Genomic DNA, 27,402 nt, shown 5'->3' with positions numbered 1-27,402 from the left:
ATGGAGAATCCCTCAAAGTGGTAGAAAGTTTCACTTATTTAGGTAGTGAAATATCTAGGGATGGAAGAATAACTAACGAAATTAATAGGAGGTTACAGAAGAGAGGCAATTTCTACCAAACAATGAAGCACCTGATTTGGAATAAGGCAGTTTCAGGAAAAGCAAAACTCCTTATGTATAAGAATTATTATTTCCCTATCGTCACCTATTGTGGAGAAACATGGACAATGACAGAAAGGGACTGGAGCAGACTGCAAGCAGGGGAAATGAAATTTCTCAGGGCAGTTAAGGGAAACACAAGAATGGACAGAGTAAGGAATGTAGAGATTAGAAAGGACCGCAAACAAGAAAGTAGGAGAGAAGAAATTGAAAGAAACAGATTAAGATGGTGTGGGCATGTTAAAAGGATGCATGGCCAGAGACTCCCCAAAATTATGGAAGAACTAAAGATGGATGGGAAAAGACCTAGAGGGCGCTCAAGAACACGGTGGAAAATGGGAGTGAGAATAGCTGTAGAAAGGAGAGGTGTGACCTGGCAGCAAGTGGAGGAAGAAAAGTGGTGGGAGGACCGAGCCAAGTGGAAAGGACTCGTCAGCGCCCAGCCCCGGCAGTAGCTGGAGCGGGATTCGGATATGGATAGATAGATAGATCTTGGGAAGACATTGGTCGTTTCAGAATTGCCAAGAAAATTACTTATCACGGTGAAAATGACCTATCACATTTTTTAGCTCCTTATTTATGCATCCTGCACTCCTATGACTACCGTCATCTGAATCGTCCTCTTTCTTAAAATCAGAATCGATATTTGGATTTTAAATTACTCAAACTTCACATCCCTTTCTTTGTCAGGCTGAACAGAACGGCCAGAGCAGGCTCTTGCGTTGGTGCTGATGTGTGCTGCAAAAGTCTCATCTACAGCCCACTTATTTTATTACGCTGTTTCTTACTTCCATCCATAATAGAGAGTAATATTCTGCGCGTATTATTTCGCAGAACAACTTTCTGTACATTTCACATCACTTTGTTCCGTAGTGTATAAATAAAGTTCGTCTTAGTTAGATGAAAGGTATAACGCCTCTCCCTAAATATACTTTTAAGTGGTGTGACACTAACACTTTTTGGATATGCTTGCTCATCACTTCCGTACCTGCAAGGATATAATTGTTTAAATTCAAAATCTTTTAATGAGACACGTTTTAAAATGTACTAAAAGGTGTAAAATCATTTATCGAAGCTCGATACAGATTCCTAAACCCATGATGATACTTCTGAAAATTTGTGCTTGTGAATTTTTAAGAGCTGCAACAATTTAAATGAAAACGTGGGGCGCATGCAGTAAATAACTGATGCATGAATATTCCACTTAGGTCACTAATAATTTTATTTTACTGCAAATGATATGAACTGAATTTTTTCGTCATCGGTTTCCGACACTCCTTACTATTACGTAGTACACGTGTCTCACATTCTCCGTTCCAACTTCTACAAGTATCGTCATAGCTATTAAATATTCACAAGCATAAATTGTCAGCAGTATATGTATGGGGTTAGGAATCTGTATGGGACGAGGAGAATATATTTTATATCTCCTCGTCCGTTTTAAAATCGTATTTTGTACAAATAGTTATTTATTGCCTTTTAGTCTTGTGTGTGTGGTATTTTTCAGTGGATTTTGATAAGATTACAACAGAGAAATGTGGCCGACCGCGGTGGCCGAGCGGTTCTAGGCGCTTCAGTCCGGAACCGCGTGACGGCTATGGTCGCAGGTTCCAATCCTGCCACGGGGATGGATGTGTGTGAAGGCCTTAGGTTAGTCAGGTTTAAGTAGTTCTAAGTTCTAGGGGACTCATGACCTCAGAGGTCTCATAGTGCTCAGAGCCATTTGAACCATATTTAGAGAAATGTGGTAACTTTCGGGTTTGTTTCAGTTTCTCCTCACCTAACCAATATATTGCTTCCTCCTACGTTTATCTCTGGAATATACTGAAAGCAAAAAGTAGAAGAGAGTCAGATTCACACGGAGGCTTATAAGCAATCATTCTTATCAAGCAGCATTCGCAACTGGAACAGGATAAGGGTGAAATAATGCGGTACATGAAGTATCCTCCGCATCACAGCACATAAGGAAAGCGATTTATTATTGCAATAACACTCGCTTGCGAGCTATATTCAAAGTCTTAAGTCCCTAGCTCATCAGTGATAGACGAAATAGCCTCCGCCACATACCAGACAAGAAAGCGAGTACGTACAGCGTTTTCTGAGCTGTGTTGAAAGTTTTAAGTATATAACTCATCGAGAAGTTAGTTTAAAATCAATTGCAAAGTCTGTACCGAACAAAGAGACAAGATAGCGACGTAATAAAATCGTGTTAAAACCGGAGGAACTGGGTTCTGCCTGATGCAAGAAAAAAATAGCTTGGTAGTGTTGTGCGTAAGAAAAATTTTCTATACCGGTTTAGCAAACTTCGTAAAGATTATCGCCGTACTCCAGGAAAGTGTAAAATAAAGCATCAGATTCTATGGCCTTGGTTGTATAGCAGAATCAGAAAGAATGGCTGCACACAAATATTCCCAGCTGCAAGTGATTCTTGCAGTATTGTATCACATCTCACTCAGATCGGAAGCAATGAAAGAAGAGAAAGATGATGATGAAGATAAAACAATAATAATAATAATAATACAACTGGTCTTCGCACGACCGCTACGGTCGCAGGTTCGAATCCTGCCTCGGGCATAGATGTGTGTGATGTCCTTAGGTTAGTTAGGTTTAAGTAGTTCTAAGTCCTAGGGGACTGATGACCTCAGAAGTTAAGTCCCATAGTGCTCAGAGCCAGCCAACTTGTCTTCTCTATCACAGTGAGAAAATAGGAATGTTTATATACATGTCGATGCTGAAAATGAGATAATAATTAAAGGTAAAACCCTTGTATGTTATTAGGCAGAATCACGTTCCTTCTCTGTTTCTCTTTTCATACTCGAAGTCTAACTCTCTCTTCTGGGATCTTCTTCAGAATCGTGTGATGTCCTGGTCAACTGAACGCCGGAAGATCTTGAAGAAGATGCCAGCAGATGTGTCGAAACGTCAATTGCGTAACAAAAAATGAGGAGGAATGTGACGCGTCCTAACAACATAGGGGATTTTTACCTTCAACGACAACATCCACGAAACTCTGTAGACTTATAATGGGTATAATAGTGTTACTTGACAGACAGATTTTTTAAAAGTTAGTTGCTGAAACATAAAAAGCAGTATATTGAAAAATGAGAAGTAATGAGGTGATTTATCAAAATATACAGCTAATATCAGAAGAAATGAAGGTTAATCTTCTTTCGATGCCCTAACAGAATGAATAACAACACGCTAATCAAATAAACAGGCCTGTATTGTTGGAAAAATAAATCAACAGTAACGCAGTACAATAGGCTGGACAACAAGAAATAACTATAACAACACACTAAATTTAGGAGACTACCAAGACAGAGAAGAATACGAAATCAGGCACAACACGGTAGGAAAAAAGGAAAAGACAACAAATTAAACATCAATGTCAGAAGAGGAATTAAAGCTGTAATGTTATCCCAGACGGTGAAAATGAAGATAAATAACTCTAAACATCTCTACTGCAATCCTCCAGAGGATGTTCGGAATATCCCAAGCGACTGTAGAAAGGAACAGATGTAACACATTAGTTTGGTATTTGTAAAACTTGTAAATTGTTCGCTCTCAGTCATATTTACGTACAGGCGACAAAACGTATGAGACTGTTATACTGAAATCACCTTCTCCAGGTACGCCGCCTGTATTTGTTACAGCATGGCCCTTTTTTCCGATTATCCTCAGTGATATTACTTTTGCAGAAAATGTATGAAGTTCTTTCTCGTGAAATTCAATAACACCGTGGGATGGAGTCGGAGATAGGAACAATTCTCTTTTATTCCAAGTCCGTTTCTCTAAATTGAAAAGCTGCTCCAGCTTTTGGAAGTTGGGAACACGCAGAAACGGCGCAACCTGATTCAGGATCGCGTGCCGTGAAAGGAAATGGACTGCTGTTCCACAAAGTGGTCTCTATAAGGGCTAGAACACGCAAACTCGACAAAACACTCCTTTCATTTGTAATATTTACATTTTATGCAGTACTGTTTGACACAACAAGTGAAAACTTTATGTGCCGTTACACCACGCCCATGAACGACTCTACATTGAAAAACACTATTTCGGGAAGGTTATAAGACATACTGCTGTAGAAGACTGCTCATAAGAATGAGAAAATAGTTCATTCAGTCCCATTACGTTACGTAGTGACACATACTTCATACAACCCATTAATGGCTAGTGACAACACGTATTAAGGAAATGTACACTATGAATTCACATTCATATCCCCTGCATTTACCGATCACTTAAAAATGTTAATCGTTATAACAGAAGAGCGTGAAGAAGAATACCGCAGAATTCTTATACGACCATGGGAATGTTAACTGACAGAAAACAAGTATTAAATAGAAAACAACACATCTTGAGTGTTTTGAAGCTCCCGTCATTCTCTGCATTGCATTTCTTAAAACATATAATCAGAGTTATATACTGCTTCTAGTGGTATTGTGCAAATTACAAAAGAAGGCATTCAACTTGGTGAACAAGAGCGATTTCTTCCTGAGAAAACGGATAGTTTCTTTTGAAACAAGGTGACTGACAACATGGCTCATATTCTATGTGCGGTGATCCCTTGATTTTAATGAGGAAAAGCAGATTCAAATACAAGATAGTGCAACTCCATGATACTGATTAGAGTTTTGGAGGGGTGGCTGCGTAACTAGATAAAGCTTGAGATATAGTTTATTAATTAAATAATTTAGATTAAAATCCATGAAAATAGAGATCGATTAACCGCGGTACTGCAAGGATTATAGGTCCGAAAATAGCCAGTTCGAATTATAGCGGTCGAAGACGCCCTCGTAGCCGAAATTTCTCCTAAGTTAGGGGTACAATTCCTAAACTATTTTTATTCACTCTTCACTTAAACAACGGGTTGCCATTCTGTAAATTGGCAACGGAAACCGTTGCTTAAAACCCCTTATGAATGCACGGCTATGATCACGAAAAGGTACGCCTACTGGAGGTCTACACCGTAAAATACTAGTCGGAAACTGCACCCAGAACGCGTTTCACACCATTCAGACCTTCAACAGTTACAGTAATATTCATATAACCGAAAGAGGGAAACGTTCCTATGTACTATATGTCACAGCTCCAACAGACAGAAGCTCAGACTATGTCGATCAATTTCTACGCGATAATCATTCTATTATATTTGGTCGTCTAGATAGGCACATAGGAGAGTTCCAGAATACGTAAGATTTGTTGCTCTCGATAGTACTGAAATTGTGAAGAAGGGTCGTGAACAGTACAGAGATAGCTCAGCCCTTAATAGCAATGACAAGAGTTGGGTTTCGAGATCCAGTGTCGCACGAGGTAGCCGCGCGGTCTGGGCGGCTTGTAACGGTCCGCGCAGGTGCCCCCCCCCCCCCCCCCCCCGTCAGAGGTTCGAGTCCTCCATCGGGCGTGTGTGTGTGTGCTGTCATTAGCGTAAGTTAGTTTAAGTTAGCTTAAGTAGTGTGTAAGCGTTGACTCCGATGACCTGAGCAGTTTGGTGCCATAAGATCTTACCAAAAATTCAGCACACGTTTTGTATCTGGGTTTACGAATTGGGTCCAAGATATTGAACCATATATGAAGCTCAGTGTTTAACATGTGAAATGGCTAAAGAAAGTAAATTCCAATTTTTGGATACATCTACATGTACATCTACGTTAGTTCTACTCTACTGGCCATTAAAACTGCTACACCAAGAAGAAATGCAGATGATAAACAAGTATTCAAGGGACAAATATATTATACTAGAACTGACATGTGATTACATTTTCACGCAATTTCGGTGCATAGATCTTGAGAAATCAGTACCCAGAACAACCACCTCTGACCGTAATAAAGGTCTCGATACGTCTGGGCATTGACTCAAACAGAGCGTGGATGGCGTGTACAGGTACAGCTGCCCATGCAGCTTCAACACGATACCACAGTTCATCAAGAGTATTGACTGGCGTATTGTGACGAGCCAGTTGCTCAGCCACCATTGGCCAGACGTTTTCAATTGGTGAGAGATCTGGAGAATGTGCTGGCCAGGGCAGCAGTCGAACATTTTCTGTATCCAGAAAGGCCCGTACAGGACCTGCAACATGCGGTCGTGCATTATCCTGCTGAAATGTAGGGTTTCGCAGGGATCGAATGAAGGGTAGAGCCACGGATCGTAACACATCTGAAATGTAACGTTCACTGTTGAAAGTGCCGTCAATGCGAACAAGAGGTGATCGAGACGTGTAACCAATGGCACCCCATACCATCACACCGGGTGATACGCCAGTATGGCGATGACGAATACACGCTTCCAATGTGCGTTTACCGCGATGTCGCCAAACACGGATGCGACCATCATGATGCTGTAAACAGAACCTCGATTCATCGGAAAAAAATGACGTTTTGCCATTCGTGCATCCAGGTTCATCGTTGAGTACACCATCGCAGTCGCTCCTGCCTGTGATGCAGCGTCAAGGGTAACAGCAGCCACGGTCTCCGAGGTGATAGTCCACGCTGCTGCAAACGTCGTCGAACTGTTCGTGCAGATGGTTGCTGTCTTTCAAACGTCCCGATCTGTTGACTCAGGGATCGAGACGTGGCTGCACGATCCGTTACAGCCATCCAGATAAGATGCCCGTCATCTCGACTGCTAGTGATACGAGGCCGTTGGGATCCAGGACGGCATCCCGTATTACCCTCTTGAACCCACCGATTCCATATTCTGCTAACAGTCATTGGATCTCGACCAACGCGAGTAGCAAAGTCGCGATACGATAAACCGCAATCGCGATAGGCTACAATCCGACCTTTATCAAAGTGATTTTTCCTTACACGAGGCATCACAACAACGTTTCACCAGGCAACGCCGGTCAACTGCTGTTTGTGTATGAGAAATCGGTTGGAAACTTTCGTCATGTCAGCACATTGTAGGTGTTGCCACCGGCGCCCACCTTGTGTGAATGCTCTAAAAAGCTAATCCTTTGCATATCACAGTAGGTTCTTCCTGTCGGTTAAATTTCGCATCTGTAGCACGTCATCTTCGTGGTGTAGCAATTTTAATGGCCAGTAGTGTATATACTGAGACGACACAAGTCATGGGATAGCGATATGGACATATACAGATGGCAATAGTATCGCGTACATAAGGTATAAAACGGTGTTTCATTGACGGAGCTCTAATTTGTACTCAGGCGATTCATGTGAAAAGGTTTCCGACGTGAGTATGGCGACACGACGGGAATTAACAACTCTGAACACGGAAGTGTAGCTTCAGCTGGACATATGGAACAATCCCTTTTGGGAATCGTTAGGGAATTCAATATTCCGAGATCAAAGCAGAAGACAGAGAGAGAGAGAGAGAGAGAGAGAGAGAGAGAGAGATGAGCACTTGCTCATCTTCGTTATTGTGAAACACATATCCTCTACCGAACAAGTACTCACAGCTCGTAAGGTACGCATTTTGTATGCCATGTTCATGTTTTGGTCCATACTATCACTTGTGGAAGTTTGTGTGTGATCTGGTTCACCCGGTGTCAGGGAGATGGGGTTGAATAGGATGATTTACTAATCAACTGGCAAATGAGAAATTCGGTAGCTGTTCGTGTATTAAAATACCGGGTAAAAACAATACTAGCTTTTAATCAGCTTTAGAACACGATGGTGACATTCAGATGTAACTAGAAGAAAAATTAATCCTGATTGAAATGTCTAACAAACAAAAGAAATCATATAAAAATGACTGTAGCTGTTGTCTTGAGAATAAATTACAGTGGCGAGACCCGTCATGGATATAGTTTCCAACAGATTTCAGTAACTCATGGGGTGAGTGAAAGTTCGAGAAGAGGACTGAATCGTGGTTGCCATCTTTTGTTTATGTATCAGTTGGTGTTGTTGCATATGACTTGCAGCGTAGAAGATATTGGGAGTCCGTGTTTCACAGTCAATCAAGCACAGCTCTGCGGAAGGACTGAAGGGGGTCAACGATACCAGGTTGTCAGAGAACTGCAGGAGCGCGGGGAGGGGAGTAATGAGCAGGCAGCAAATTACGACATGTTGCGTACTTTGGCTTTTTAGGAATAATTACCACATTTAAACTGCAGTTTTCTTGAAACGAGTTGTAGTTGGAATTGAATTGGCATTAAAACTGGGCAAATACTTATCTATAGCATTTACTTCTGCAGGAAACAGCAAAAGTTCAGACAGGAGATAGTTGTGCACTTGCTTGTTTAGTGGTACAGCGTTGTTGACGGTTACCCTGATGTTTAATCCATAGCAGAGTGTCATAGAGATATTGAAAGGAACTGAATTGGAAGGCTCCTGAAGATAGATGTAAACTATCCATAGAAATTCTGTTAAGAAAGTTTCAAGAGACGGCTTCAAATTATGACCCTAGAGATATACTACAATCCGCTACGTATTGCTCAGATAGGGACCATGACGTTAAGAACATAATACGAGATGCATTCAAGTTCTAAGGCCTCCGATTTTTTTTCTAATTAACTACTCACCCGAAATCGATGAAACTGGTGTTACTTCTCGACGTAATCGCCCTGCAGACGTACACATTTTTCACAACGCTGACGCCATGATTCCATGGCAGCAGCGAAGGCTTCTTTAGGAGTCTGTTTTGACCACTGGAAAATCGCTGAGGCAATAGCAGCACGGCTGGTGAATGTGCGGCTACGGTGAGTGTCTTTCATTGTTGGAAAAAGCCAAAAGTCACTAGGAGCCAGATCAGGTGAGTAGGGAGCATGAGGAATCACTTCAAAGTTGTTATCACGAAGAAACTGTTGCGTAACGTTAGCTCGATGTGCGGGTGCGTTGCATTGGTGAAACAGCACACGCGCAGCCCTTCCCGGACGTTTTTGTTGCAGTGCAGGAAGGAATTTGTTCTTCAAAACATTTTCGTAGGATGCACCTGTTACCGTAGTGCCCTTTGGAACGCAACGGGTAAGGATTACGCCCTCGCTGTTCCAGAACATGGACACCATCATTTTTTCAGCACTGGCGGTTACCCGAAATTTTTTTGGTGGCGGTGAATCTGTGTGCTTCCATTGAGTTGATTGGCGCTTTGTTTCTGGATTGAAAAATGGCATCCACGTCTCATCCATTGTCACAACCGACGAAAAGAAAGTCCCATTCGTGCTGTCGTAGCGAGCCAACATTGCTCGGCAACATGCCACACGGGCAGCCGTGTGGTCATCCGTCAGCATTCGTGGCACCCACCTGGATGACACTTTTCGCATTTTCAGGTCGTGATGCAGGATTGTGTGCACAGAACCCACAGAAATGCCAACTCTGGAGGCGATCTGTTCAACAGTCATTCGGCGATCCCCCAAAACAATTCTCTCCACTTTCTCGATCATGTCGTCAGACCGGCTTGTGCGAGCCCGAGGTTGTTTCGGTTTGTTGTCACACGATGTTCTGCCTTTATTAAACTGTTGCACCCACGAACGCACTTTCGACACGTCCATAACTCCATCACCACATGTCTCCTTCAACAGTCGATGAATTTCAATTGGTTTCACACCACGCAAATTCAGAAAACGAATGAGTGTACGCTGTTCAAGTAAGGAAAAGGTCGCCATTTTAAGTATTTAAAACAGTTCTCATTCTCGCCGCTTGCGATAAAAATTCCATCTGCCGTACGGTGCTGCCATCTCTGGGATGTATTGACAATGAACGCGGCCTCATTTTAAAACAATGCGCATGTTTCTATCTCTTTCCAGTCCGGAGAAAAAAAATCGGAGGCCTTAGAACTTGAATGCACCTGTGTAATTACTGTACACACAGAGGCATTCCAACAATCATTACTCCTGAGCTCCATACGTGAATGGAAAAGTAAGGAACCCTAACAGTTGGTACAATAGATTGTACTCTCTGGCGTGCATCTAACGGTGGTTTGCAGATCATGGATGTAGATATAGATGTAGGGGTAGAGGCTGAACTGAGTCCCGGACGATGCCCTCTCTCCCTCCCATTTATCCCTCCCATCAACTCTGATCCTCACTCCCCCTCCTTTCCTCTGTCCTTTCCCTGGGCTCCCTCTTCCCCCCCTTCCGTCCTGTTTTCACCCCACTAAACCTCTCCCTACCTCCCTTTCCCCCCCCCCCCAAGTCCTTTTGTATTCCCCACTTCTGCCTACCCCACTCCCTGTCGCATCCGCCCCTCACCTCTCTTATGGGTCCTCATCCTCCATCAGCTCCTTTCCCGGTTCCCCCCTTCGCTTTTACTCTCCTTTCCCCCCTTTTTTGTTTTCCCATTATCTCTCCCGTTTCCCCCCACCTGCTCTCGGCTGTGTTATGTCATATTTGCCAACTTTTTAGTGCAGTGTTCCAGCGACTATTCAGTGTTGTTCGTCTTTCTCATGTTGCGAACAGAAACCATGCTGTCACTGGGTGTGAATTTTATGTCTTTTGCGAACAGAATCCAGACTGTCGCCGTGTTTTTTAATTGTCTGTCTATTGTTTTACCTGTCTGCTTCGTATGTATTTTATTAGCATCATCATCCCTCTGTTCTTTGTTTTAAGTTCCACGATTTCTTTTCGCCATGTTACTCTTTAAGTCTCCGATTTTATCGCCTGTTTTTATTATTTATTCTCTTCATTTTTCTCACAAAGTCTGTAGGCTGAAGAGCGGCATACTAAGCTGCTGCCAGCCCGCCCCCTTCGGGGGGCATTGAAATTCAATAACGAAAAAAAAAAAAAAAAAAAGCTGAGCTGAGCTGAGGTGAGGGGTACCTGTTGAGCCTACGGATGGCCGCCTTGAGCTCCTGGAAGGTGGGCCGCTCTGCGGGGTCGTCCGCCCAGCAACGGCGCATCAGCTGGCCCACCACCTCGTCCTCGCACGAGCTGTCGCTGATGGTCGGCCGGAACAGCGGCTTGCCGCCGTTCTTCACGTTCTCCACGATCTCTGCAACATGACCGAGGACGCGGCACTTCAGTCATGGCAGTGATGGGGAGCGGATGCTGAAAACTGAGCAGGCCGAGAGGATAAGAAATGAGGAGGTTCTCTGTAGAATCACCAAAACACCAACTGGAAGGAAGGGTATGATACGACATGCATCAAAACACCAGTGAACGACTTCTAGAGAAACAAAAGTAGCCATGTAGAACAAAAGAAGTAAGAGAAAACTTACATTGACGGAAAAAAGTCGCAACACCAAAAAATAATGAAATTTCGGGAATACATTTGTCATGGTAGCATATTTAAGTGATTAACGTTGCAAGATCACACCTTAATGTAATCGCGAGATAAGCCATTGCAAATGTGAAATGCTGGTACGTTAATAATCGTTGTAACCACCAGATAGTTGAATAAAAGCATGTAAACTTGAATGCGTTGTGTTGTACTGGTGCCAGATTAGTTTACAGGATGGAGTTCTGTTGTGACTTGGCAAGACAGCCAAGCCACTATGACCGGTAGCCGAAAGGCACGCGTTTAAGCTCACGCAGGCTGGCGTGAGGTCTGGAAAAGGACAATGTAATTAATATAGCCAATAAGGTACGTTGCTGCTGGAATACTTAACTTTAATCCATAATTGGTGTACATCGTTCTGACGGTACAGGCATCACAAGATAAATAGCAAATGCTAATGGCGCCTTGCTAGGTCGTAGCAAATGACGTAGCTGAAGGCTACACTGACTATCGTCTCGGCAAATGAGAGCGTAATTTGTCAGTGAACCATATCTATCAAAGTCGGCTGTACAACTGGGGCGAGTGCTAGGAAGTCTCTTTAGACCTGCCGTGTGGCGGCGCTTGGTCTGCAATCACTGACAGTGGCGACACGCGGGTCCGACGTATACTAGCGGACCGCGGCCGATTTAAAGGCTACCACCTAGCAAGTGTGGTGTCTGGCGGTGACACCACAAGTTCCATGCCAGTTGCAGTTGGTCGGTCAATGCAGGGATGGTTACTGCTGATTGTGAATGGCGCTGGAATTGTCCGATAATGTCCCATAACGCTCGACTGGAGACAGATCTGGTGATCGAGCAGGCCAAGGCAACATGCCTGTGAAGCATGTTAGGCGAATACAGCGGTATGTGGGCGAGCGTTATCCTGTTGGAAAACACCCTCTGGACTGCTGTTCATGGATGGCTCCAATCACCGGACTGGCGTACAGTTTTGCAGTCAGAAAGTGTTCCTGTTGTCATAAGAAGTTGCTCCAATAGATCACGTAACTCCAAGTGTAGGTTCAGTGTGTCTAGCATGCAGACAGGTTGGTTGCAGCTCTCAGGCGGCCTCCTTCTAACCAACACACGGCTGTCACTGGCACCGAGTGAGAACCGGCTTCCATCAGAAAATAAAACATACCTACACCCTGTCCTCGAATGAGCTCTCGTTTGACACCACTGCAAGCGCAAGTGGGCGGTGGTTTGGTGTCAGTGCAATGCACGGAACACGATGTTAGTCCCGGAGTTGTCCTTCAAGTAACCGATTTGGAGCACTTCGTTGTGCCACTGTGGTGCCAACTGCTGCTCAAATTGGTACTGCAGATACAGTACGATGCGACAGATCCAGACCCCGAACACGATGATCTGCCCTCTCAGTAGTGGTTCGTGGCCGTCCGGAGGCGGGTCTTTTTGCAACTGTACATTCTCGTGACCACCGCTGCCAGCAACCATGTACAGTGGCTAAATTCCTGTGAATTCTTTTCACAATATCTCAGAAAGAACTTCCAGCTTTCGTAGCCCTATTACACGACCTCGTTCAAACTCAGTTAGGTGCTGATAATGGCGTCTTTCTCTCCTCAAAGGCATTCTTGACTAACATCAACTGCCGGCCGGTGTGGCCGTGCGGTTCTAACCGCGTCAGTTTGGAACCGCGTGACCGCTACGGTCGCAGGTTCGAATCCTGCCTCGGGCGTGGATGTGTGTGATGTCCTTAGGTTAGTTAGGTTTACGTAGTTCTAAGTTCTAGGGGACTGATGACCTCAGATGTTAAGTCCCATAGTGCTCAGAGCCATTTGAACCATTTCTAACCTCAACTCACCACGTCGAATCACAATAGCAGCTAATGTTCATGACAGTTACAATGCGCATTTAAAGCAAATCTGATTTGTGTTCTCATAGTGGCATCACTAGCAGCACAAAGCAGCAACTCCCTGTACAAAGATCTGCGCACATAAAAGAAGATAAATCTTATGCATCTGATGGAACAGTGATGGTGTGGCGTACTGTGGATTGCTTTCCCGAGGCGTAATCATTACTGCTGACGTTTGCTGTCAACATCTGATGTGGATGTAAACCTAGCCAGTGCCATAGTTGGTTTCAAATGCTGTGTCAAAAAGCATGGTAGTCTCTTTTTCACTATTTTCTAATCTCGGAAATTATGTTGAAGAAGGAAGGAGACTGACGATTCCTTAAATTATCGCACTTTATTCAATCAGTGTGGCAACCTGACAAAAAATATAATTTCAAGAATCACAGGTGGCATATAAAACTGTTAGATTTCATTGGTTGTCATCATATCAGCTGTTGATTTGTTCTAAAGGCGTTAAATTTGTGGCTTGCAAGTCACCTGTGTTCAGGACCAGTATGAGGTCCTAAGGTCCAAGCTACACAAGAAGCCACCTGGGGAGTCAAGATGGGAGGGGCGTCACAGGTGCCCAAGTGCACAGTGACATGTGTGCTGGATGTGACATCATTAGTAGCCGACAAATGCGAAGGTAAACAATAGTAGATCTACTTTCATGACACATTTTTAAAAATTTAACGACTTCCTTCTTAGTTTTCTTCACATATAATATACAATTAGTATTTTATGTTTAACACATAAATATAAAATTAGTTGATATTTTTTGTATAAATGTCTTACAACTTCTGATGGCTACTGAAAAAAATTGTAAATTATAGGATTTAAAAATTTCTTTACTAAATTAAAAAATAACAAATATTTTGTATCTTCATTCATCCCTCTTACAGACACAGTCCAAGGCCAACGTCTAGGAAGACATGCTACTCCAAGGCAACACCCGCCCGCCTTCTAATGTCTCTCTACAGGAGATGGGTTGGGAAGTCATTCCGCAGCCACCTTATTAACGTGATCTTGCGCCCTCAGATATTAACATTTTCCGCTCTCTGTCGAACAACCTTCTAGGAATTTCGTTTCTGTATGAAAGAACGCTCCGAGCATAAATCTCGACTTCTTCGTCTGAAAACTCGCGAATTCTACAGTCGCGGAATCGGAAAGGTACCTCAGCGTTGGCAGGCTGTTGTAAATAGTGAAGGAGAACATATTACTGGTGGCTAAAGTTTCTGTTATGTGTGTCTGTTGTGTTTATTAAACCTGTGGAAAAACGCAACGCACTTATGCACCAACCTAATAGATCACCGTGCTCTTCTGGGGAAACCTTGTTGTCCGAGGGCGAGAGAATTCAATTAAAAGACACCTAACGCCTCTAGGAAGTGTCATAGAACTGTAGACTGTAACAAAAGGTGTTCCCCATGACGTGTCTACCACCTCGAGAAGTTTTATGCAAAAAACTTGCAACACCCTGTACGTGGCCTAACCTCTTATCTCATTTCCATGGCCGGCTGCTGTGGTCGAGCTGTTCTAGGTGCTTCAGTCTGGAACCGCGCGACTGCTACGGTCGCAGGTTCGAATCCTGCCTTCGGCATGGATGCGTGTGATGTCCTTAGGTTAGTTAGGTTTAAGTAGGTCTACGTTCTAGGGGACTGATGACCTCCGATGTTAAGTTCCACAGTGCTCAGAGCTATTTTCTTATTCCCATAACCCTTGCGCGAAATATACAAAGATGCAACACCAACGGCCGCTCCGCCTTCCTCGTTTCTCTACATTTATATCTGTAGTGTAACAAGAAATAAAAATATTACGTCGCAAATATATTTTAAATATGCTGACATTATGTGTAAAATGAGACATAAAAGAAAAAAGATTCAATAGCATTTGAACTAGTAGCGTTGTATTAAACAGTCACAGTTGTAAAATGTTGCTACATCATTATATTCATTTTCGAATAATATGGCTCTTGAAATCTAATATGTTGTACTGAGGCAGATGATCGGCTGTAATTGTCAAAGAATAATTAACTATTCGGGTTATTTTCTTCTATGTACATGCATAGAGATTACGCACTCATTCCCACAAGTAAGTACTGAACAATTTAAACGTCCAATTTACGGAAATCTTCCGCTGCATTCTCAGATTTTATTCACGTAAACGTCTCATTTGTAGAGAAGTCATTTGAATTGCATGACTAGTTCATTTGATTAGCGATATTACGTAAAACGTTAATCAAATTTTACGAACTTGGTCTAACTCTTGTCTTCGCAAACATTGAAATAGCGTTGTACTCACGCTGTTACACTGATTATCGTATTTCCTCCGCAATGCAAATTTCTGTAACTCAAGGGGCGAGTTTGCATACAACTAGCTGAGTGAGAGAAATATCAATATGTCGAGTAACTAAAACATAAGTTTTAGCCCTTTACGAAGGCATTACTCTCGTTTCTTTTTCAATGGAAAAATGCATCATCACTTGTTCCAGAAGGCTGAAAAACGATTAACACTGAATTTAGTTGCACTTAAATGGGTGGAGAGACAAAGTTTGAATTTAATTTATAATCCGCATCCCATATATAAAAGGAGATTCTTCTTGTTGGCCGGCCGCTGTGGCCGAGCGGTTCTAGGCGCTTCTATCCGGAACCGCGCTGCTACGGTCGCAGAATCAAATCCTGCTTCGGGCAAGGATGTATGTGATGTCGTTAGGTTTACATACTTCTAAGTATGGGTAACTAATGACCTCCGATGTTAAGTACCATAGTGCTTAGAGCCATTTGAACCATTTTTTTTCTTGTTGTTGTTGTGGTCTTCAGTCCAGAGACTTTGATGCAGATCTCCATGTTACTCTATTCTGTGCAAGTTTCTTCATCTCCCAGTACCTACTGCAACCTACAGATTTCTGAATCTGCTTAGTGTATTCATCTCTTGGTCTCCCTCTAGACCGGCCGGGGTGGCCGAGCGGCTCTAGGCGCTACAGTCTGGAACCGCGCGACCGCTACGGTCGCAGGGTTCGAATCCTGCCTCGGGCATGGATGTGTGTGATGTCCTTAGGTTAGTTAGGTTTAAGTAGTTCTAAGTTCTAGGGGAGTGATGACCTCAAAAGTTAAGTCCAATAGCGCTCAGAGCTATTTGAACCATTTTTTGTCTCCCTCTACGATTTTTATCCTCCACGCTTCCCTCTAACACTAAATTGTAATCCATTGATGCCTCAGAATATGTCCTACCAACCGATTCCTTTCTTTACTCACGTTGTGCCCCACAAATTCCTCTTCATCCCAATTCTATGCAGCACCTCCTCATTAGTTACGTGATCTACTCATCTAATCTTCAGCATTCTGTAGCACCACATTTCGGGAGCTTCTATTCTCTAATTGTCTAAACTATTTATCGTCCATGTTTCGCTTACGTACATGGGCACACTCCATACAAATACTTTCAGAAAAGGCTTCCTGACACCTAAATCAATACTCGATGTTATCCAATTTCTCTTCTGCCGTAGCCAGTCTTCATTTTATATCCTCTCTACATCGACCATCATAAGTTATTTTGTCCCCAAATAGCGAAACTAAGTGTCTCATTTCCTCATCTAATTCCCTAACCTGATTTAATTTGACTACATTCCATTATCCTCATTTTTCTTTTGTTGATGTTCATCTTATATCCTTTTTTCAAGACACTGTCCATTCCTTTCAACTGCTCTTCCAGGTCCTTTGCTGCCTCTGCCAGGATTACAATATCATCGGCAAACCTCAAAGTTTTTATTTCTTCTCCATGGATTTTAATTCCTACTCCAAATTTTTCGGCTGTCTCATACATCTTACTCACGAGATGGAAGAGTTTTATCATGGCTGGCACTCCCAAGGCTATCAGTAGTTCTAATGGAATGTTGTCTACTCCCGGGGCCTTGTTTCGGCTTAAGTCTTTCTGTGCTCTGTCAAACTCTTCACGCAGTGTCATATCTCCCATTTCATCTTCATCTATGTCCTCTTAGATTGCCATAATATTGTCCTGAAGGATATCGCCCTTGTACAGACACTCTATACACTCCTTCACCTTTCTGCCTCCCTGTCTTTGCTTAGAATTCACCTACTACTTTTTCTTCTCTTCTTTTCCTTACTATTGAATTACAGTCGGGTGGTTTGAGTAACTTGTTAACATAGATTTAGTAGACTTCTCTAGATTATAAAGTTCTTAAAATTGAGAAATCGTAAGCCTGAATTATAGCTACTGCTGATTCTAGAATTAGCAGAAATTAGTAGTGAAAGTAAATTTATTGCTATAGATGTTCTTGTATTTCCTAATAATGACTATTAAATTTTCATATCCTTTAACCATGTGAATAATTTCTTTTATCGCATCATACCTTTCTTCAATTTCCTCATCCTACGCGGAGCTAGTTGGCATATAAACTTGTATTACTGTGGTAGGCGTTGGCTTCGTGTCAATCTTGACACCATAATACGTTCACTATACTGTTCGTAGTAGCTTATTCGAACTCCAATTTTTTTATTCATTAGTAATCCTATTCTTGAATTACCGTTATTTGATTTTGTATTTATAACCCTGTATTCACCTGACCAGAAGTCTTGTTCCTCATGCCACCGAACTTCACTAATTCCCAATATATCTAAATTTAACCAATCCTTTCCTCTTTTTAAATTTTCTAACCTACCTGCCTGATTAAGGGATCTGACATTTCACCCTCCGATCCATGGAATGCCAGTTTTATTTCTCGTGATAACGACGTCCTCCTGAGTAGTCCCCGTAAGGAGATCGGAATGGGGGACTATTTTACCTCCAGAATATTTTACCCAAGAGGACGCCATCATCATTCAATCAAACAGTAAAGCTGCATGCCCTCAGGAAAATTACGGCTATAGTTTCCCCTTTGGCCGTTTTGATTAATGTTACAAGGCCAGATCATTCAATCATCCAGACCGTTTGCCCCTGCAACTACTGAAAAGGCTGCTACCCCCGTTCAGGAACTACGCGATTGTCTGTCCTCTCAACAGATACCCCTTCGTTGTGTTGCATCTACGATACGGCTATCTGCATCGCTGAGGCACGCAAGTCTCCCCACCAACGACAAATGAGAGGGAGGGGGGGGGGAGGTGGTTGATGATGCTGAGACAAATAATTTAATATGAGACACTTGGGGCGCAAATCTCTCAAACTACCCCAAAAGTGGATGACAAATTTAGAACATGTGACGTCACCATCTAATGAATTCTCTTACTGCTTTGGTTTTGATGAAAGTCTATGTGTGTGTGTTAATGCAGCTAGCCGCTAACTCGGTGTAATGTTTTGTCTGTACAGAAGTGTATCTGTCGCCTTTATCGTTCTCTCACCCTCACACACAATTCTGTACAATAAAGTCAAGGGCTTAGGTTTTCTTATCAGGCTTATCCATGCAAAGACAGACAAAAAAATTATACTAATGGGAGGATTCTGAGTAACTTCTAGAATTCCATTCGCTCTCTCTCTCTCTCTCTCTCTCTCTGTCCTTTATCTGTGTACAGTTCAAATATAAGTTACATGAAATCAGCCTAGTAGAATCTCTGGTGGAGCCCTTCGTCTTAATATTCAGCGGCTGGCTTGCTAGAAAAGATCTTTACATACGTTATTATTATTAAGCGCTGCATTCAGTTGGGAAAATCGATCGTTTGAACACTTCGTTCAGTTTACGACAGATCTAAAATTTCAGATGTGGACGAAGCCTTTTTGGACGATTTCAATAAAACTCAGAGATTGCAGGCTCTCTTCGTCACAGCTGAAACTTCCCAATTAAGTACAGGGCCCAGACAATCATCAATGACTCAGACAGAGAACGCATTCGTCATTCACTCTAGAATAAAATGGTCACAAACCTTATTTCTGAGGAAAATTGTATATTGAATCCATTTCCGTACATGTTCCGTTTCCGTGGATTTTAAGTCTCACGCAATTTACTTTTACAAGTCCTTCTTTCTCTTTATCTACCACGCTAGCGGCAAAAACTTTCCTGTCTCGCTTTAGCGCGAAGAAGAGTAAATAAATTCTCCTTTAGCAATCCGAAAATCTTCCAACCGATACTTTCCGAAGGTGTTCCTTTCTCTCTCCTCTCTCTATAACAACCATGGAGCATACATCTCTGTACCTCTGTTGTTCCAAAGAATAAACGTACTAGAAAAATACCTTGGCGTCGACGAGCTGTCGGCGCATATATTACTAGAAAATCTGCTCAGATACTTTTCAAACGTAAATAAATGTGGATGATTTGATTGACCATTATTAATTATTGCGGGGTAGAGGGTAATATTCCGTGGGGAGATTACAATGCCCCTCGCAGCGAGCGAAGTTTGTGAGGTCAATTTTTATTCACCGAACACACTTCGCGAGCTATCTATTAGCGTGGATAACCCGGAAGTGATGATTGTCACTCCTCCGACTGAAAAAGAATATTATGTTTGAACTAGACGAAGAAAAGAAATGTTGAAGACAGAAGAAATGAAGAGACCGGTACCGCGGCTGTATTACTTTTACGTGCATCTAGGTGTTATGTTTGCTGCGCACAACCAAGGAAGATGATCTTTCATGAACTTATGTCAGGGTCTACCCATTCGGGAACTTTCTTAAGCAGGGAAACCTTGGAAAACCTCTTAAGCTTAGACCCCCAGCCTACGGTACATAGAAGATAGAAAAGCCTATAGAAAAACAAAAATAATTTTGAAATTTATCTCTAAAGGAAAGATAGGGCTTAATTTGTATCACGATTTGGAGAAGAGTAGTTTGTGCCTCTAGCAAAAAAAAAAAAAAAAAAAACGTTTTACAATAAATAACGTGAATTCGCGTTTTACAATCTTGTTCTTAGGACAATATCTTGCGGTGCTAAACTCCCCCGGGTCTTGCATGTCCCCGACGTCCACATTTGTAGTCGGTCTTCTATGCGGCCCCCTCTGTCGTTGATCTTCGTCTAGTTCAAACATAATATTCTTTTTCAGTCGGAGGACTGACAATCATCACTTCCGGGTTATCCACGCTAATAGATAGCTCTCGAAGTGTGTTCGGTGAATAAAAATTGACCTCACAAACTTCGCTCGCTGCGAGGGGCATTGTAATCTCCCCACGGAAAATTACCCTCTACCCCGCAATAATTAATAATGGTCAATCAAATCATCCACATTTATTTACGTTTGAAAAGTATCTGAGCAGATTTTCTAGTAATATATGCGCCGACAGCTCGTCGACGCCAAGGTATTTTTCTAGTACGTTTATTCTTTGGAACAACAGAGGTACAGAGATGTATGCTCCATGGTTATTATAGAGAGAGGAGAGAGAAAGGAACACCTTCGGAAAGTATCGGTTGGAAGATTTTCGGATTGCTAAAGGAGAATTTATTTACTCTTCTTCGCGCTAAAGCGAGACAGGAAAGTTTTTGCCGCTAGCGTGGTAGATAAAGAGAAAGAAGGACTTGTAAAAGTAAATTGCGTGAGACTTAAAATCCACGGAAACGGAACATGTACGGAAATGGATTCAATATACAATTTTCCTCAGAAATAAGGTTTGTGACCATTTTATTCTAGAGTGAATGACGAATGCGTTCTCTGTCTGAATCATTGATGATTGTCTGGGCCCTGTACTTAATTGGGAAGTTTCAGCTGTGACGAAGAGAGCCTGCAATCTCTGAGTTTTATTGAAATCGTCCAAAAAGGCTTCGTCCACATCTGAAATTTTAGATCTGTCGTAAACTGAACGAAGTGTTCAAACGATCGATTTTCCCAACTGAATGCAGCGCTTAATAATAATAACGTATGTAAAGATCTTTTCTAGCAAGCCAGCCGCTGAATATTAAGACGAAGGGCTCCACCAGAGATTCTACTAGGCTGATTTCATGTAACTTATATTTGAACTGTACACAGATAAAGGACAGAGAGAGAGAGAGAGAGAGAGAGAGAGAGCGAATGGAATTCTAGAAGTTACTCAGAATCCTCCCATTAGTATAATTTTTTTGTCTGTCTTTGCACGGATAAGCCTGATAAGAAAACCTAAGCCCTTGACTTTATTGTACAGAATTGTGTATGAGGGTGAGAGAGCGATAAAGGTGACAGATACACTTCTGTACAGACAAAACATTACACCAAGTTAGCGGCTAGCTGCATTAACACACACACACATAGACTTTCATCAAAACCAAAGCAGTAAGAGAATTCATTAGAACCAGCTGACGTAACCTCGCTACACATGCATCGGTTAGTCTTGTCGATTCTATCCTCGCCACACATCACTCCACTAGGCTACTCTTCCTTCGAACACATTTTGTAAATATGATCTGTTGTAAATGTAGAATTTGCAGAATTATTGTCCTCGCTGTAACAAAGCAAAAGCTGTACTAATTTTATAGCTGTTCTTATTTTGTGTTTCCTTTTTTTTATTTTTTTGTCCCTTCGTTCTTTGTTTGCGGACTTTATTTAACAAATAAAACGTATGTCATTTACAGGTAGCGGCGCATTTCCGATGCTAATACTCATTTACTTCTGATGCCATACGCTAGGTTTTTTCTGTACTGTAATTTGTAAGAAACCAATGAAGGCTGCGAGACTGACGAATAAAACAGTAAATTTTACCTCAATGTAAACACAAAATTGTCTAACGCAATTCGAAAAAAAAGAAAAAAAAACCGCCTGCCGCACGCAAGACTCAAATCCTTAGTCTCACCCGCTAAAGCTCAGCTTCTAGTTCTGTTCATGGGAATGAGTCATCTCGTAAGAGATTTGTGTTCACACCATGCTGGAGTATCATACTTCCCACACATGAATAAAGGAAGCAATTCTCTTAAGAAAAGAATATATGTACTATTTGGCGCATGTGGACGTGAATAACGTAAACAGTCAGATGTTAATCTTCTGTTCAAAGAACACGCACAGAATTCATACGCTAACTATACTACACCGAGCGTGGTGCCTATTTTGCAGTCACACGTCATTTTCGTAGTAAACATGGCATGCAGAGCAAGTTACAGTAAATTGATTGTGCAAGTTTTTGACAAGATATAACGCGAAAAACGAGGGAGAGCGCAAAGCAAGCCGCCTGTTCTACACAATGTTTGTCCGCAAATGTAAGTGAAGAAGCAGCAAAGCAATTCCCCGTTGTTTCCGCAATGCGGAAAGAACAGCGGAACGAAGGCGCGGATACTCGGTCAAGTGAAATGACGCGGAACACGCTTTCGTCGTCGGAGTGCTGCTCGGAATTTTAAATGCCACCCCGCAATACGTTTGTTCTGCTCCCTGGCTCCCACGAAATGCGTACTCAGTGGTTTTACAAATAGAGGGCTCTAGGTCTTCTACGAAAGTGTACTGTGAGTAATCAACGTCATACTGGCAGATATCTTCGTTCGCTGCTTTTCCGCCACTCAACTTAATGGAGTAGTACAGAGTTACTGCAACACTGTGTGATCCTCGACATTTCACTAATGTACGCCAAAATCTGGAAGAAACGGCTTGAATGAATTTAGTCTTGGATGACGAGTAAAACAGTGTCTTCATCATTGTCACAATCATAGTCCACGTACATCCACTGCTCAGTACAGGCCTCGCACGTACTCATCCATACATGACAGTCTTTAGATACTTCGCATCCAAATCTGAACTGCTCTTTTATTTATTTATGTCATCACTCCATCTTCCGTTCGGAAGTCCCCTACGTCCTTTCCTATCGGGAAGGCTCAAACACCGAATTTCCTTCACTCAACGCCAATCATTTCCCGCTTTACCGCGCGGCCCATCTCCACTTTAGTTTACTAACAGTCACTACCACATCCTCCTATCTTTCCCCGTATCCATTTCTTTGTTTTTATGTCCAGTTTTCGCTGTAGCCAACTTGCAACTATCAGCTACATAAAAGATTCAAACTACTGAAGGCACTAACTACTGATAGGCATAGTTAGCAAAGAAAGATTTTGATAGAGAACAAACAATGTATTTACCTTAACAGTGTTCAAAAGTCATAATATATATAGCAGTTCATGACATCCAGTCTTACAAATTTCAAAACTCCGCCATTTCTCTCCTCACATCCACCACTGCTCGTTGGACAACTCACAGTTACTCAACTTTTTGAGCATTTGACGTCCATTTTTCACTTTCATAAGTAAGTACTGAAGGTATACAGGGTGAAGCGAAATTCACGCACTCGGGTTTCGCAGCGCGACTCGTCACATGCCACCGATAAAAAAAATGTCTCATCCAAAATTTCGTGCCGGCCGCGGTGGTCTAGCGGTTCTAGGCGCGCAGTCCGGAACCGCGCAACTGCTACGGTCGCAGGCTCGAATCCTGCCTCGGGCATGGATGTGTGTGATGTCCTTAGGTTAGTTAGGTTTAAGTAGTTCTAAGTTCTAGGGGACTGATGACCACAGATGTTGAGTCCCATAGCGCTCAGAGCAATTTTTGTACCAAAATTTCGTCTGGCAACACTGTAACCAAATGTGTGGTGACTAACTCTGTCAGCACATACTGGTTGTGCTGTGCAGTTGGTGCAGTGCGTAGGGTTTTTGGGTTAGCCTGCAGGAGGTCGAGGGTTAAACCCTGGGTCGGGGTGCATTTATTTTTACTAGCTAATTTCATTCTGACATTTTATTCTGTAATATACACCATTTCTTAGGTCACGCGTATCCTAAATTTACAACTTTTTGTAATGCTGAACATGTAAGTAGGCTGTTTAGGTTTTCTTATTGGTAACGCCACGTAGCGCTCTGTATGAAAATCACTGGCTGTGCTGTGTGCAGTCTGTGGCTAGTTTGCATTGTTGTCTGCCATTGTAGTGTTGGGCAGTTCGATGTTAACAGCGCGTAGCGTTGCGCAGTTGGAGGCGAGCCGCCAGCAGTGGTGGATGTGAGGAGAGAAATGGCGGAGTTTTGAAATTTGTAAGACTGGATGTCATGAACTGCTATATATATTATGACTTTTGAACACTGTTAAGGTAAATACATTGTTTGTTCTCTATCAAAATCTTTCTTTGCTAACTATGGCTATCAGTAGTTAGTGCCTTCAGTAGTTTGAATCTTTTATGTAGCTGGCAGTAGTGGCGGTCGCTGTATTGCAGTAGTTCGAGTAACGAAGATTTTTGGTGAGGTAAGTGATTTGCGAAAGGTATAGGTTAATGTTAGTCAGGGCCATTCTTTTGTAGGGATTATTGAAAGTGAGATTGCGTTGCGCTAAAAATATTATGTGTCAGTTTAAGCACAGTCATGTATAATTGTTCAAAGGGGACGTTCAAACATTACAAATACGTGGTTAGACAAATACGAAATAGACAGTTGAAACAAATGACCTGTCATCCGACAGAATAAACACACAAACAACACAAACACACAAACAAACAAACAATATCAGTTTCGAAATGCTAAAGATGACAGCACAGTACAATAACACATCTACTTGTCATTTATACTACAAGTAACATGAGCGTTCAGACGTCGCACATTAGCAACCAGTGACAATAATGATGTCCATATTAACGACCGCATGACCTTCACATCAGCGTACGTTGTCCTTAGAGCAACAGATGCTCAAAGTGACCTCCCTCCAAATGTTCAAATGTGTGTGAAAGCTTATGGGACTTAACTGCTAAGGTCATCAGTCCTTAAGCTTACACACTACGTAACCTAAAGTATTCTGAGGACAAACACACACACCCATGCCCGAGGGAGGACTCGAACCTCCGCCGGGACCAGCCGCACAGTCCATGACTGCGGTTCTAGGCGCTACAGTCTGGAACCGAGCCACCGCTACGGTCGCAGGTTCGAATCCTGCCTCGGGCGTGGATGTGTGTGATGTCCTTAGGTTAGTTAGGTTTAATTAGTTCTAAGTTCTAGGCGACTGATGACCTCAGACGTTAAGTCGCATAGTGCTCAGAGCCATTTAGTCCATGACTGCAGCGCCTGAGACCGCTCGGCTAATCCCGCGCGGCGACCTCCCTCCACGCCCAAACATTGCGAAATTCGCCGGATCATACGATATTGTCGCACGTTAATTCCAGAGTGTGGGGGTGCACCATCACGTTGAAACCATATCCTCTGCCGAACATGTAGTGGAAAATCTTCCCACGCATCAGGCAGATAGTTCGAGAGCAATGCGTGATACGAAACTTCCTGGCAGATTAAAACTGTGTGTCCGTCCGAGACTCGAACTCGGGACCTTTGCCTTTCGCGGGCAAGTGCTCTACCAACTGAGCTACCGAAGCACGACTCACGCCCGGTACTCACAGCTTTACTTCTGCCAGTACCACGTCTCCTACCTTCCAAACTTTACAGAAGGTCTCCTGCGAACCTTGCAGAACTAGCACTCTTGAAAGAAAGTATATTGCGGAGACATGGCTTAGCCACATCCTGGGGGATTTTTCGGTAGCTCAGTTGGTAGAGCACTTGCCCGCGAAAGGCAAATGTCCCGAGTTCGAGTCTCGGTCGGGCACACAGTTTTAATCTGCCAGGAAGTTTCATATCAGCGCACACTCCGCTGCAGAGTGAAAATCTCATTCTGGAATGCGTGATATCTTCGTGCAATCAACCGGTCAGGCAACATGCAGGGCCCAACCACCTGTCGCCGAATATTCCGGCCCAGACGTTGATACCAAAGCGAACTCGGTATCGGTCGTGGGTGGTGTGTGGGTTAACCTCACACCAATGGTGGGCATTGTGCATGTTGAAGACACCCTCACGAGTGAATTCTGGTTCATCTGACCAAATTACCGTTTTCACAAAGCCATCGTTGGCTTCCTGTTGTTGGAACAGTTCACAGAATTGCATTCTCTGACGGCGATGATCATGATGCAGGTTTTGCGCGCAAGCATAATGACAGGGGTGCAGCCCATGCTCGTCTAGCATGTTAACGGCTATGCTTTGCAAGGCACGCAGCTGCCTTGCTACGCTACGTGTACTTCGCTGAGGTTCTTGGTGTATGACCTCCAGAATAGCTTCCTCAGTGGCTGGAGTACAGCGAGTCCGTGGACGTCCTCTGTCACACGATCGTGGAAGGAGACAACCTGACTCCCGAAGTCGCAGCGCCATAAGACATCTATGTGACGTTAAAGTGTGGTTATGGATAATATGTATGCTCAGATTGCGAACCTAATATCATAAATAAAGTGAGGGAAATGAATTAGGCGTCCTTCGTCTTCCGTAACATCAAATATATTTTAGTTATTCTATTTTAAATGAACTGCGCATAAAATCATCCACCAGAAGTAAATTACTTCTCAGCAACATCAGAAGATATTAACAGCTTCCCGGCGCGGGTTAGCCGTGCTTTCAACGACGTCATATCGCGGAAAGCGCGGCTGCTTGCGCCGTCAGTTCGAATCCTTCCCCGGGCATGGATGTGTGTTAGGTTAGGTTGGTTTAAGTAGTTCTAGGTCTAGGGGACTGATGACCTAAGCAGTTTGGTCGCACATTTCTCGGAGCCATTTTTTGACCTTTCACGTAAACTTTCTTTACATAAACGGCCGTATCTTTAGATTGCGTTGACATAGAAGCTCACTTTTTTTACACCACCAAGTGACCGGTTACCGCAAGAAGTGCGATACATCTCCCCTTATTATGTCTACCCGTTCTCGAGGTAAACGGGTTTTAAGGGTTGGGTAGACCGATAGACGGTCAAGAAAGTGAGACTAGTAGGGTTCCGTTTTTACCGGTTTAGGTGACGAAATCCTAACAACGAAAACAGCTATGACAGTTACTGAAGATGAGGGCTGCATAAATAACACCCCCTACTCTTTATTCGAAATGTTCTAGTTGCAGTCGATACATCAGCATATTAATCGTAGCTACGCTTTCGATCCAAATCACGTTTACAAGAATGCAAATAGAATCCATTTGCCTATACACGTGATAATTCGCATCCCATTATTAATGCCACCGCGTGTTAGAAGTGCCAACATTCCCATTGCTAGCTAGCTTAAGAAGCACTTCGGCTAATGAACATTTTCTGGCTGTGGCGAGCCTAGTGGAGAATTCTAAACAGTGTAGAATACGTTTGGCAGCTATGTAGCCGTTTATTTCCTGGGGTGGTGCAGAATTATCCTACTAAATTTACTCGCTAATAAGAGTATTTTGTTACTTCGATGAACATCCCGAATGCCTGTCACATAAGCTGTGACATAAAGGTAGAAAATTCATGTTTTTGAGTCCACAAAGCTCTGTGCAACAGAAACTGCAGTTCATTTTGCCATTTTCATTGCGAAATTGCTGGCTTATTCATGTCAGGGGTAATAATA

At 42.9% G+C, this 27,402-nt stretch overlaps 1 protein-coding gene across 1 annotated transcript in view; it reads right to left on the bottom strand.

Moving 5' to 3' along the window:
• Window positions 1-27,402, bottom strand: part of LOC126187866 (atrial natriuretic peptide receptor 1-like) — a 1,317,386-nt gene that overhangs the window by 126,503 nt on the left and 1,163,481 nt on the right. The window contains exon 14 of the mRNA XM_049929189.1: window positions 10,875-11,046. Coding sequence (XP_049785146.1) covers window positions 10,875-11,046 — 172 coding nt within the window. The remainder of the gene's footprint in view (window positions 1-10,874; window positions 11,047-27,402) is intronic.

The sequence above is a fragment of the Schistocerca cancellata genome, chromosome 5 (genome assembly GCF_023864275.1).
Source record: "Schistocerca cancellata isolate TAMUIC-IGC-003103 chromosome 5, iqSchCanc2.1, whole genome shotgun sequence".
Classification (NCBI taxonomy): Eukaryota; Metazoa; Arthropoda; class Insecta; order Orthoptera; family Acrididae; genus Schistocerca; species Schistocerca cancellata.
The sequence above is the reverse complement of the archived record's forward strand: the minus strand, read 5'-3'. Positions and strand labels throughout refer to the sequence as shown.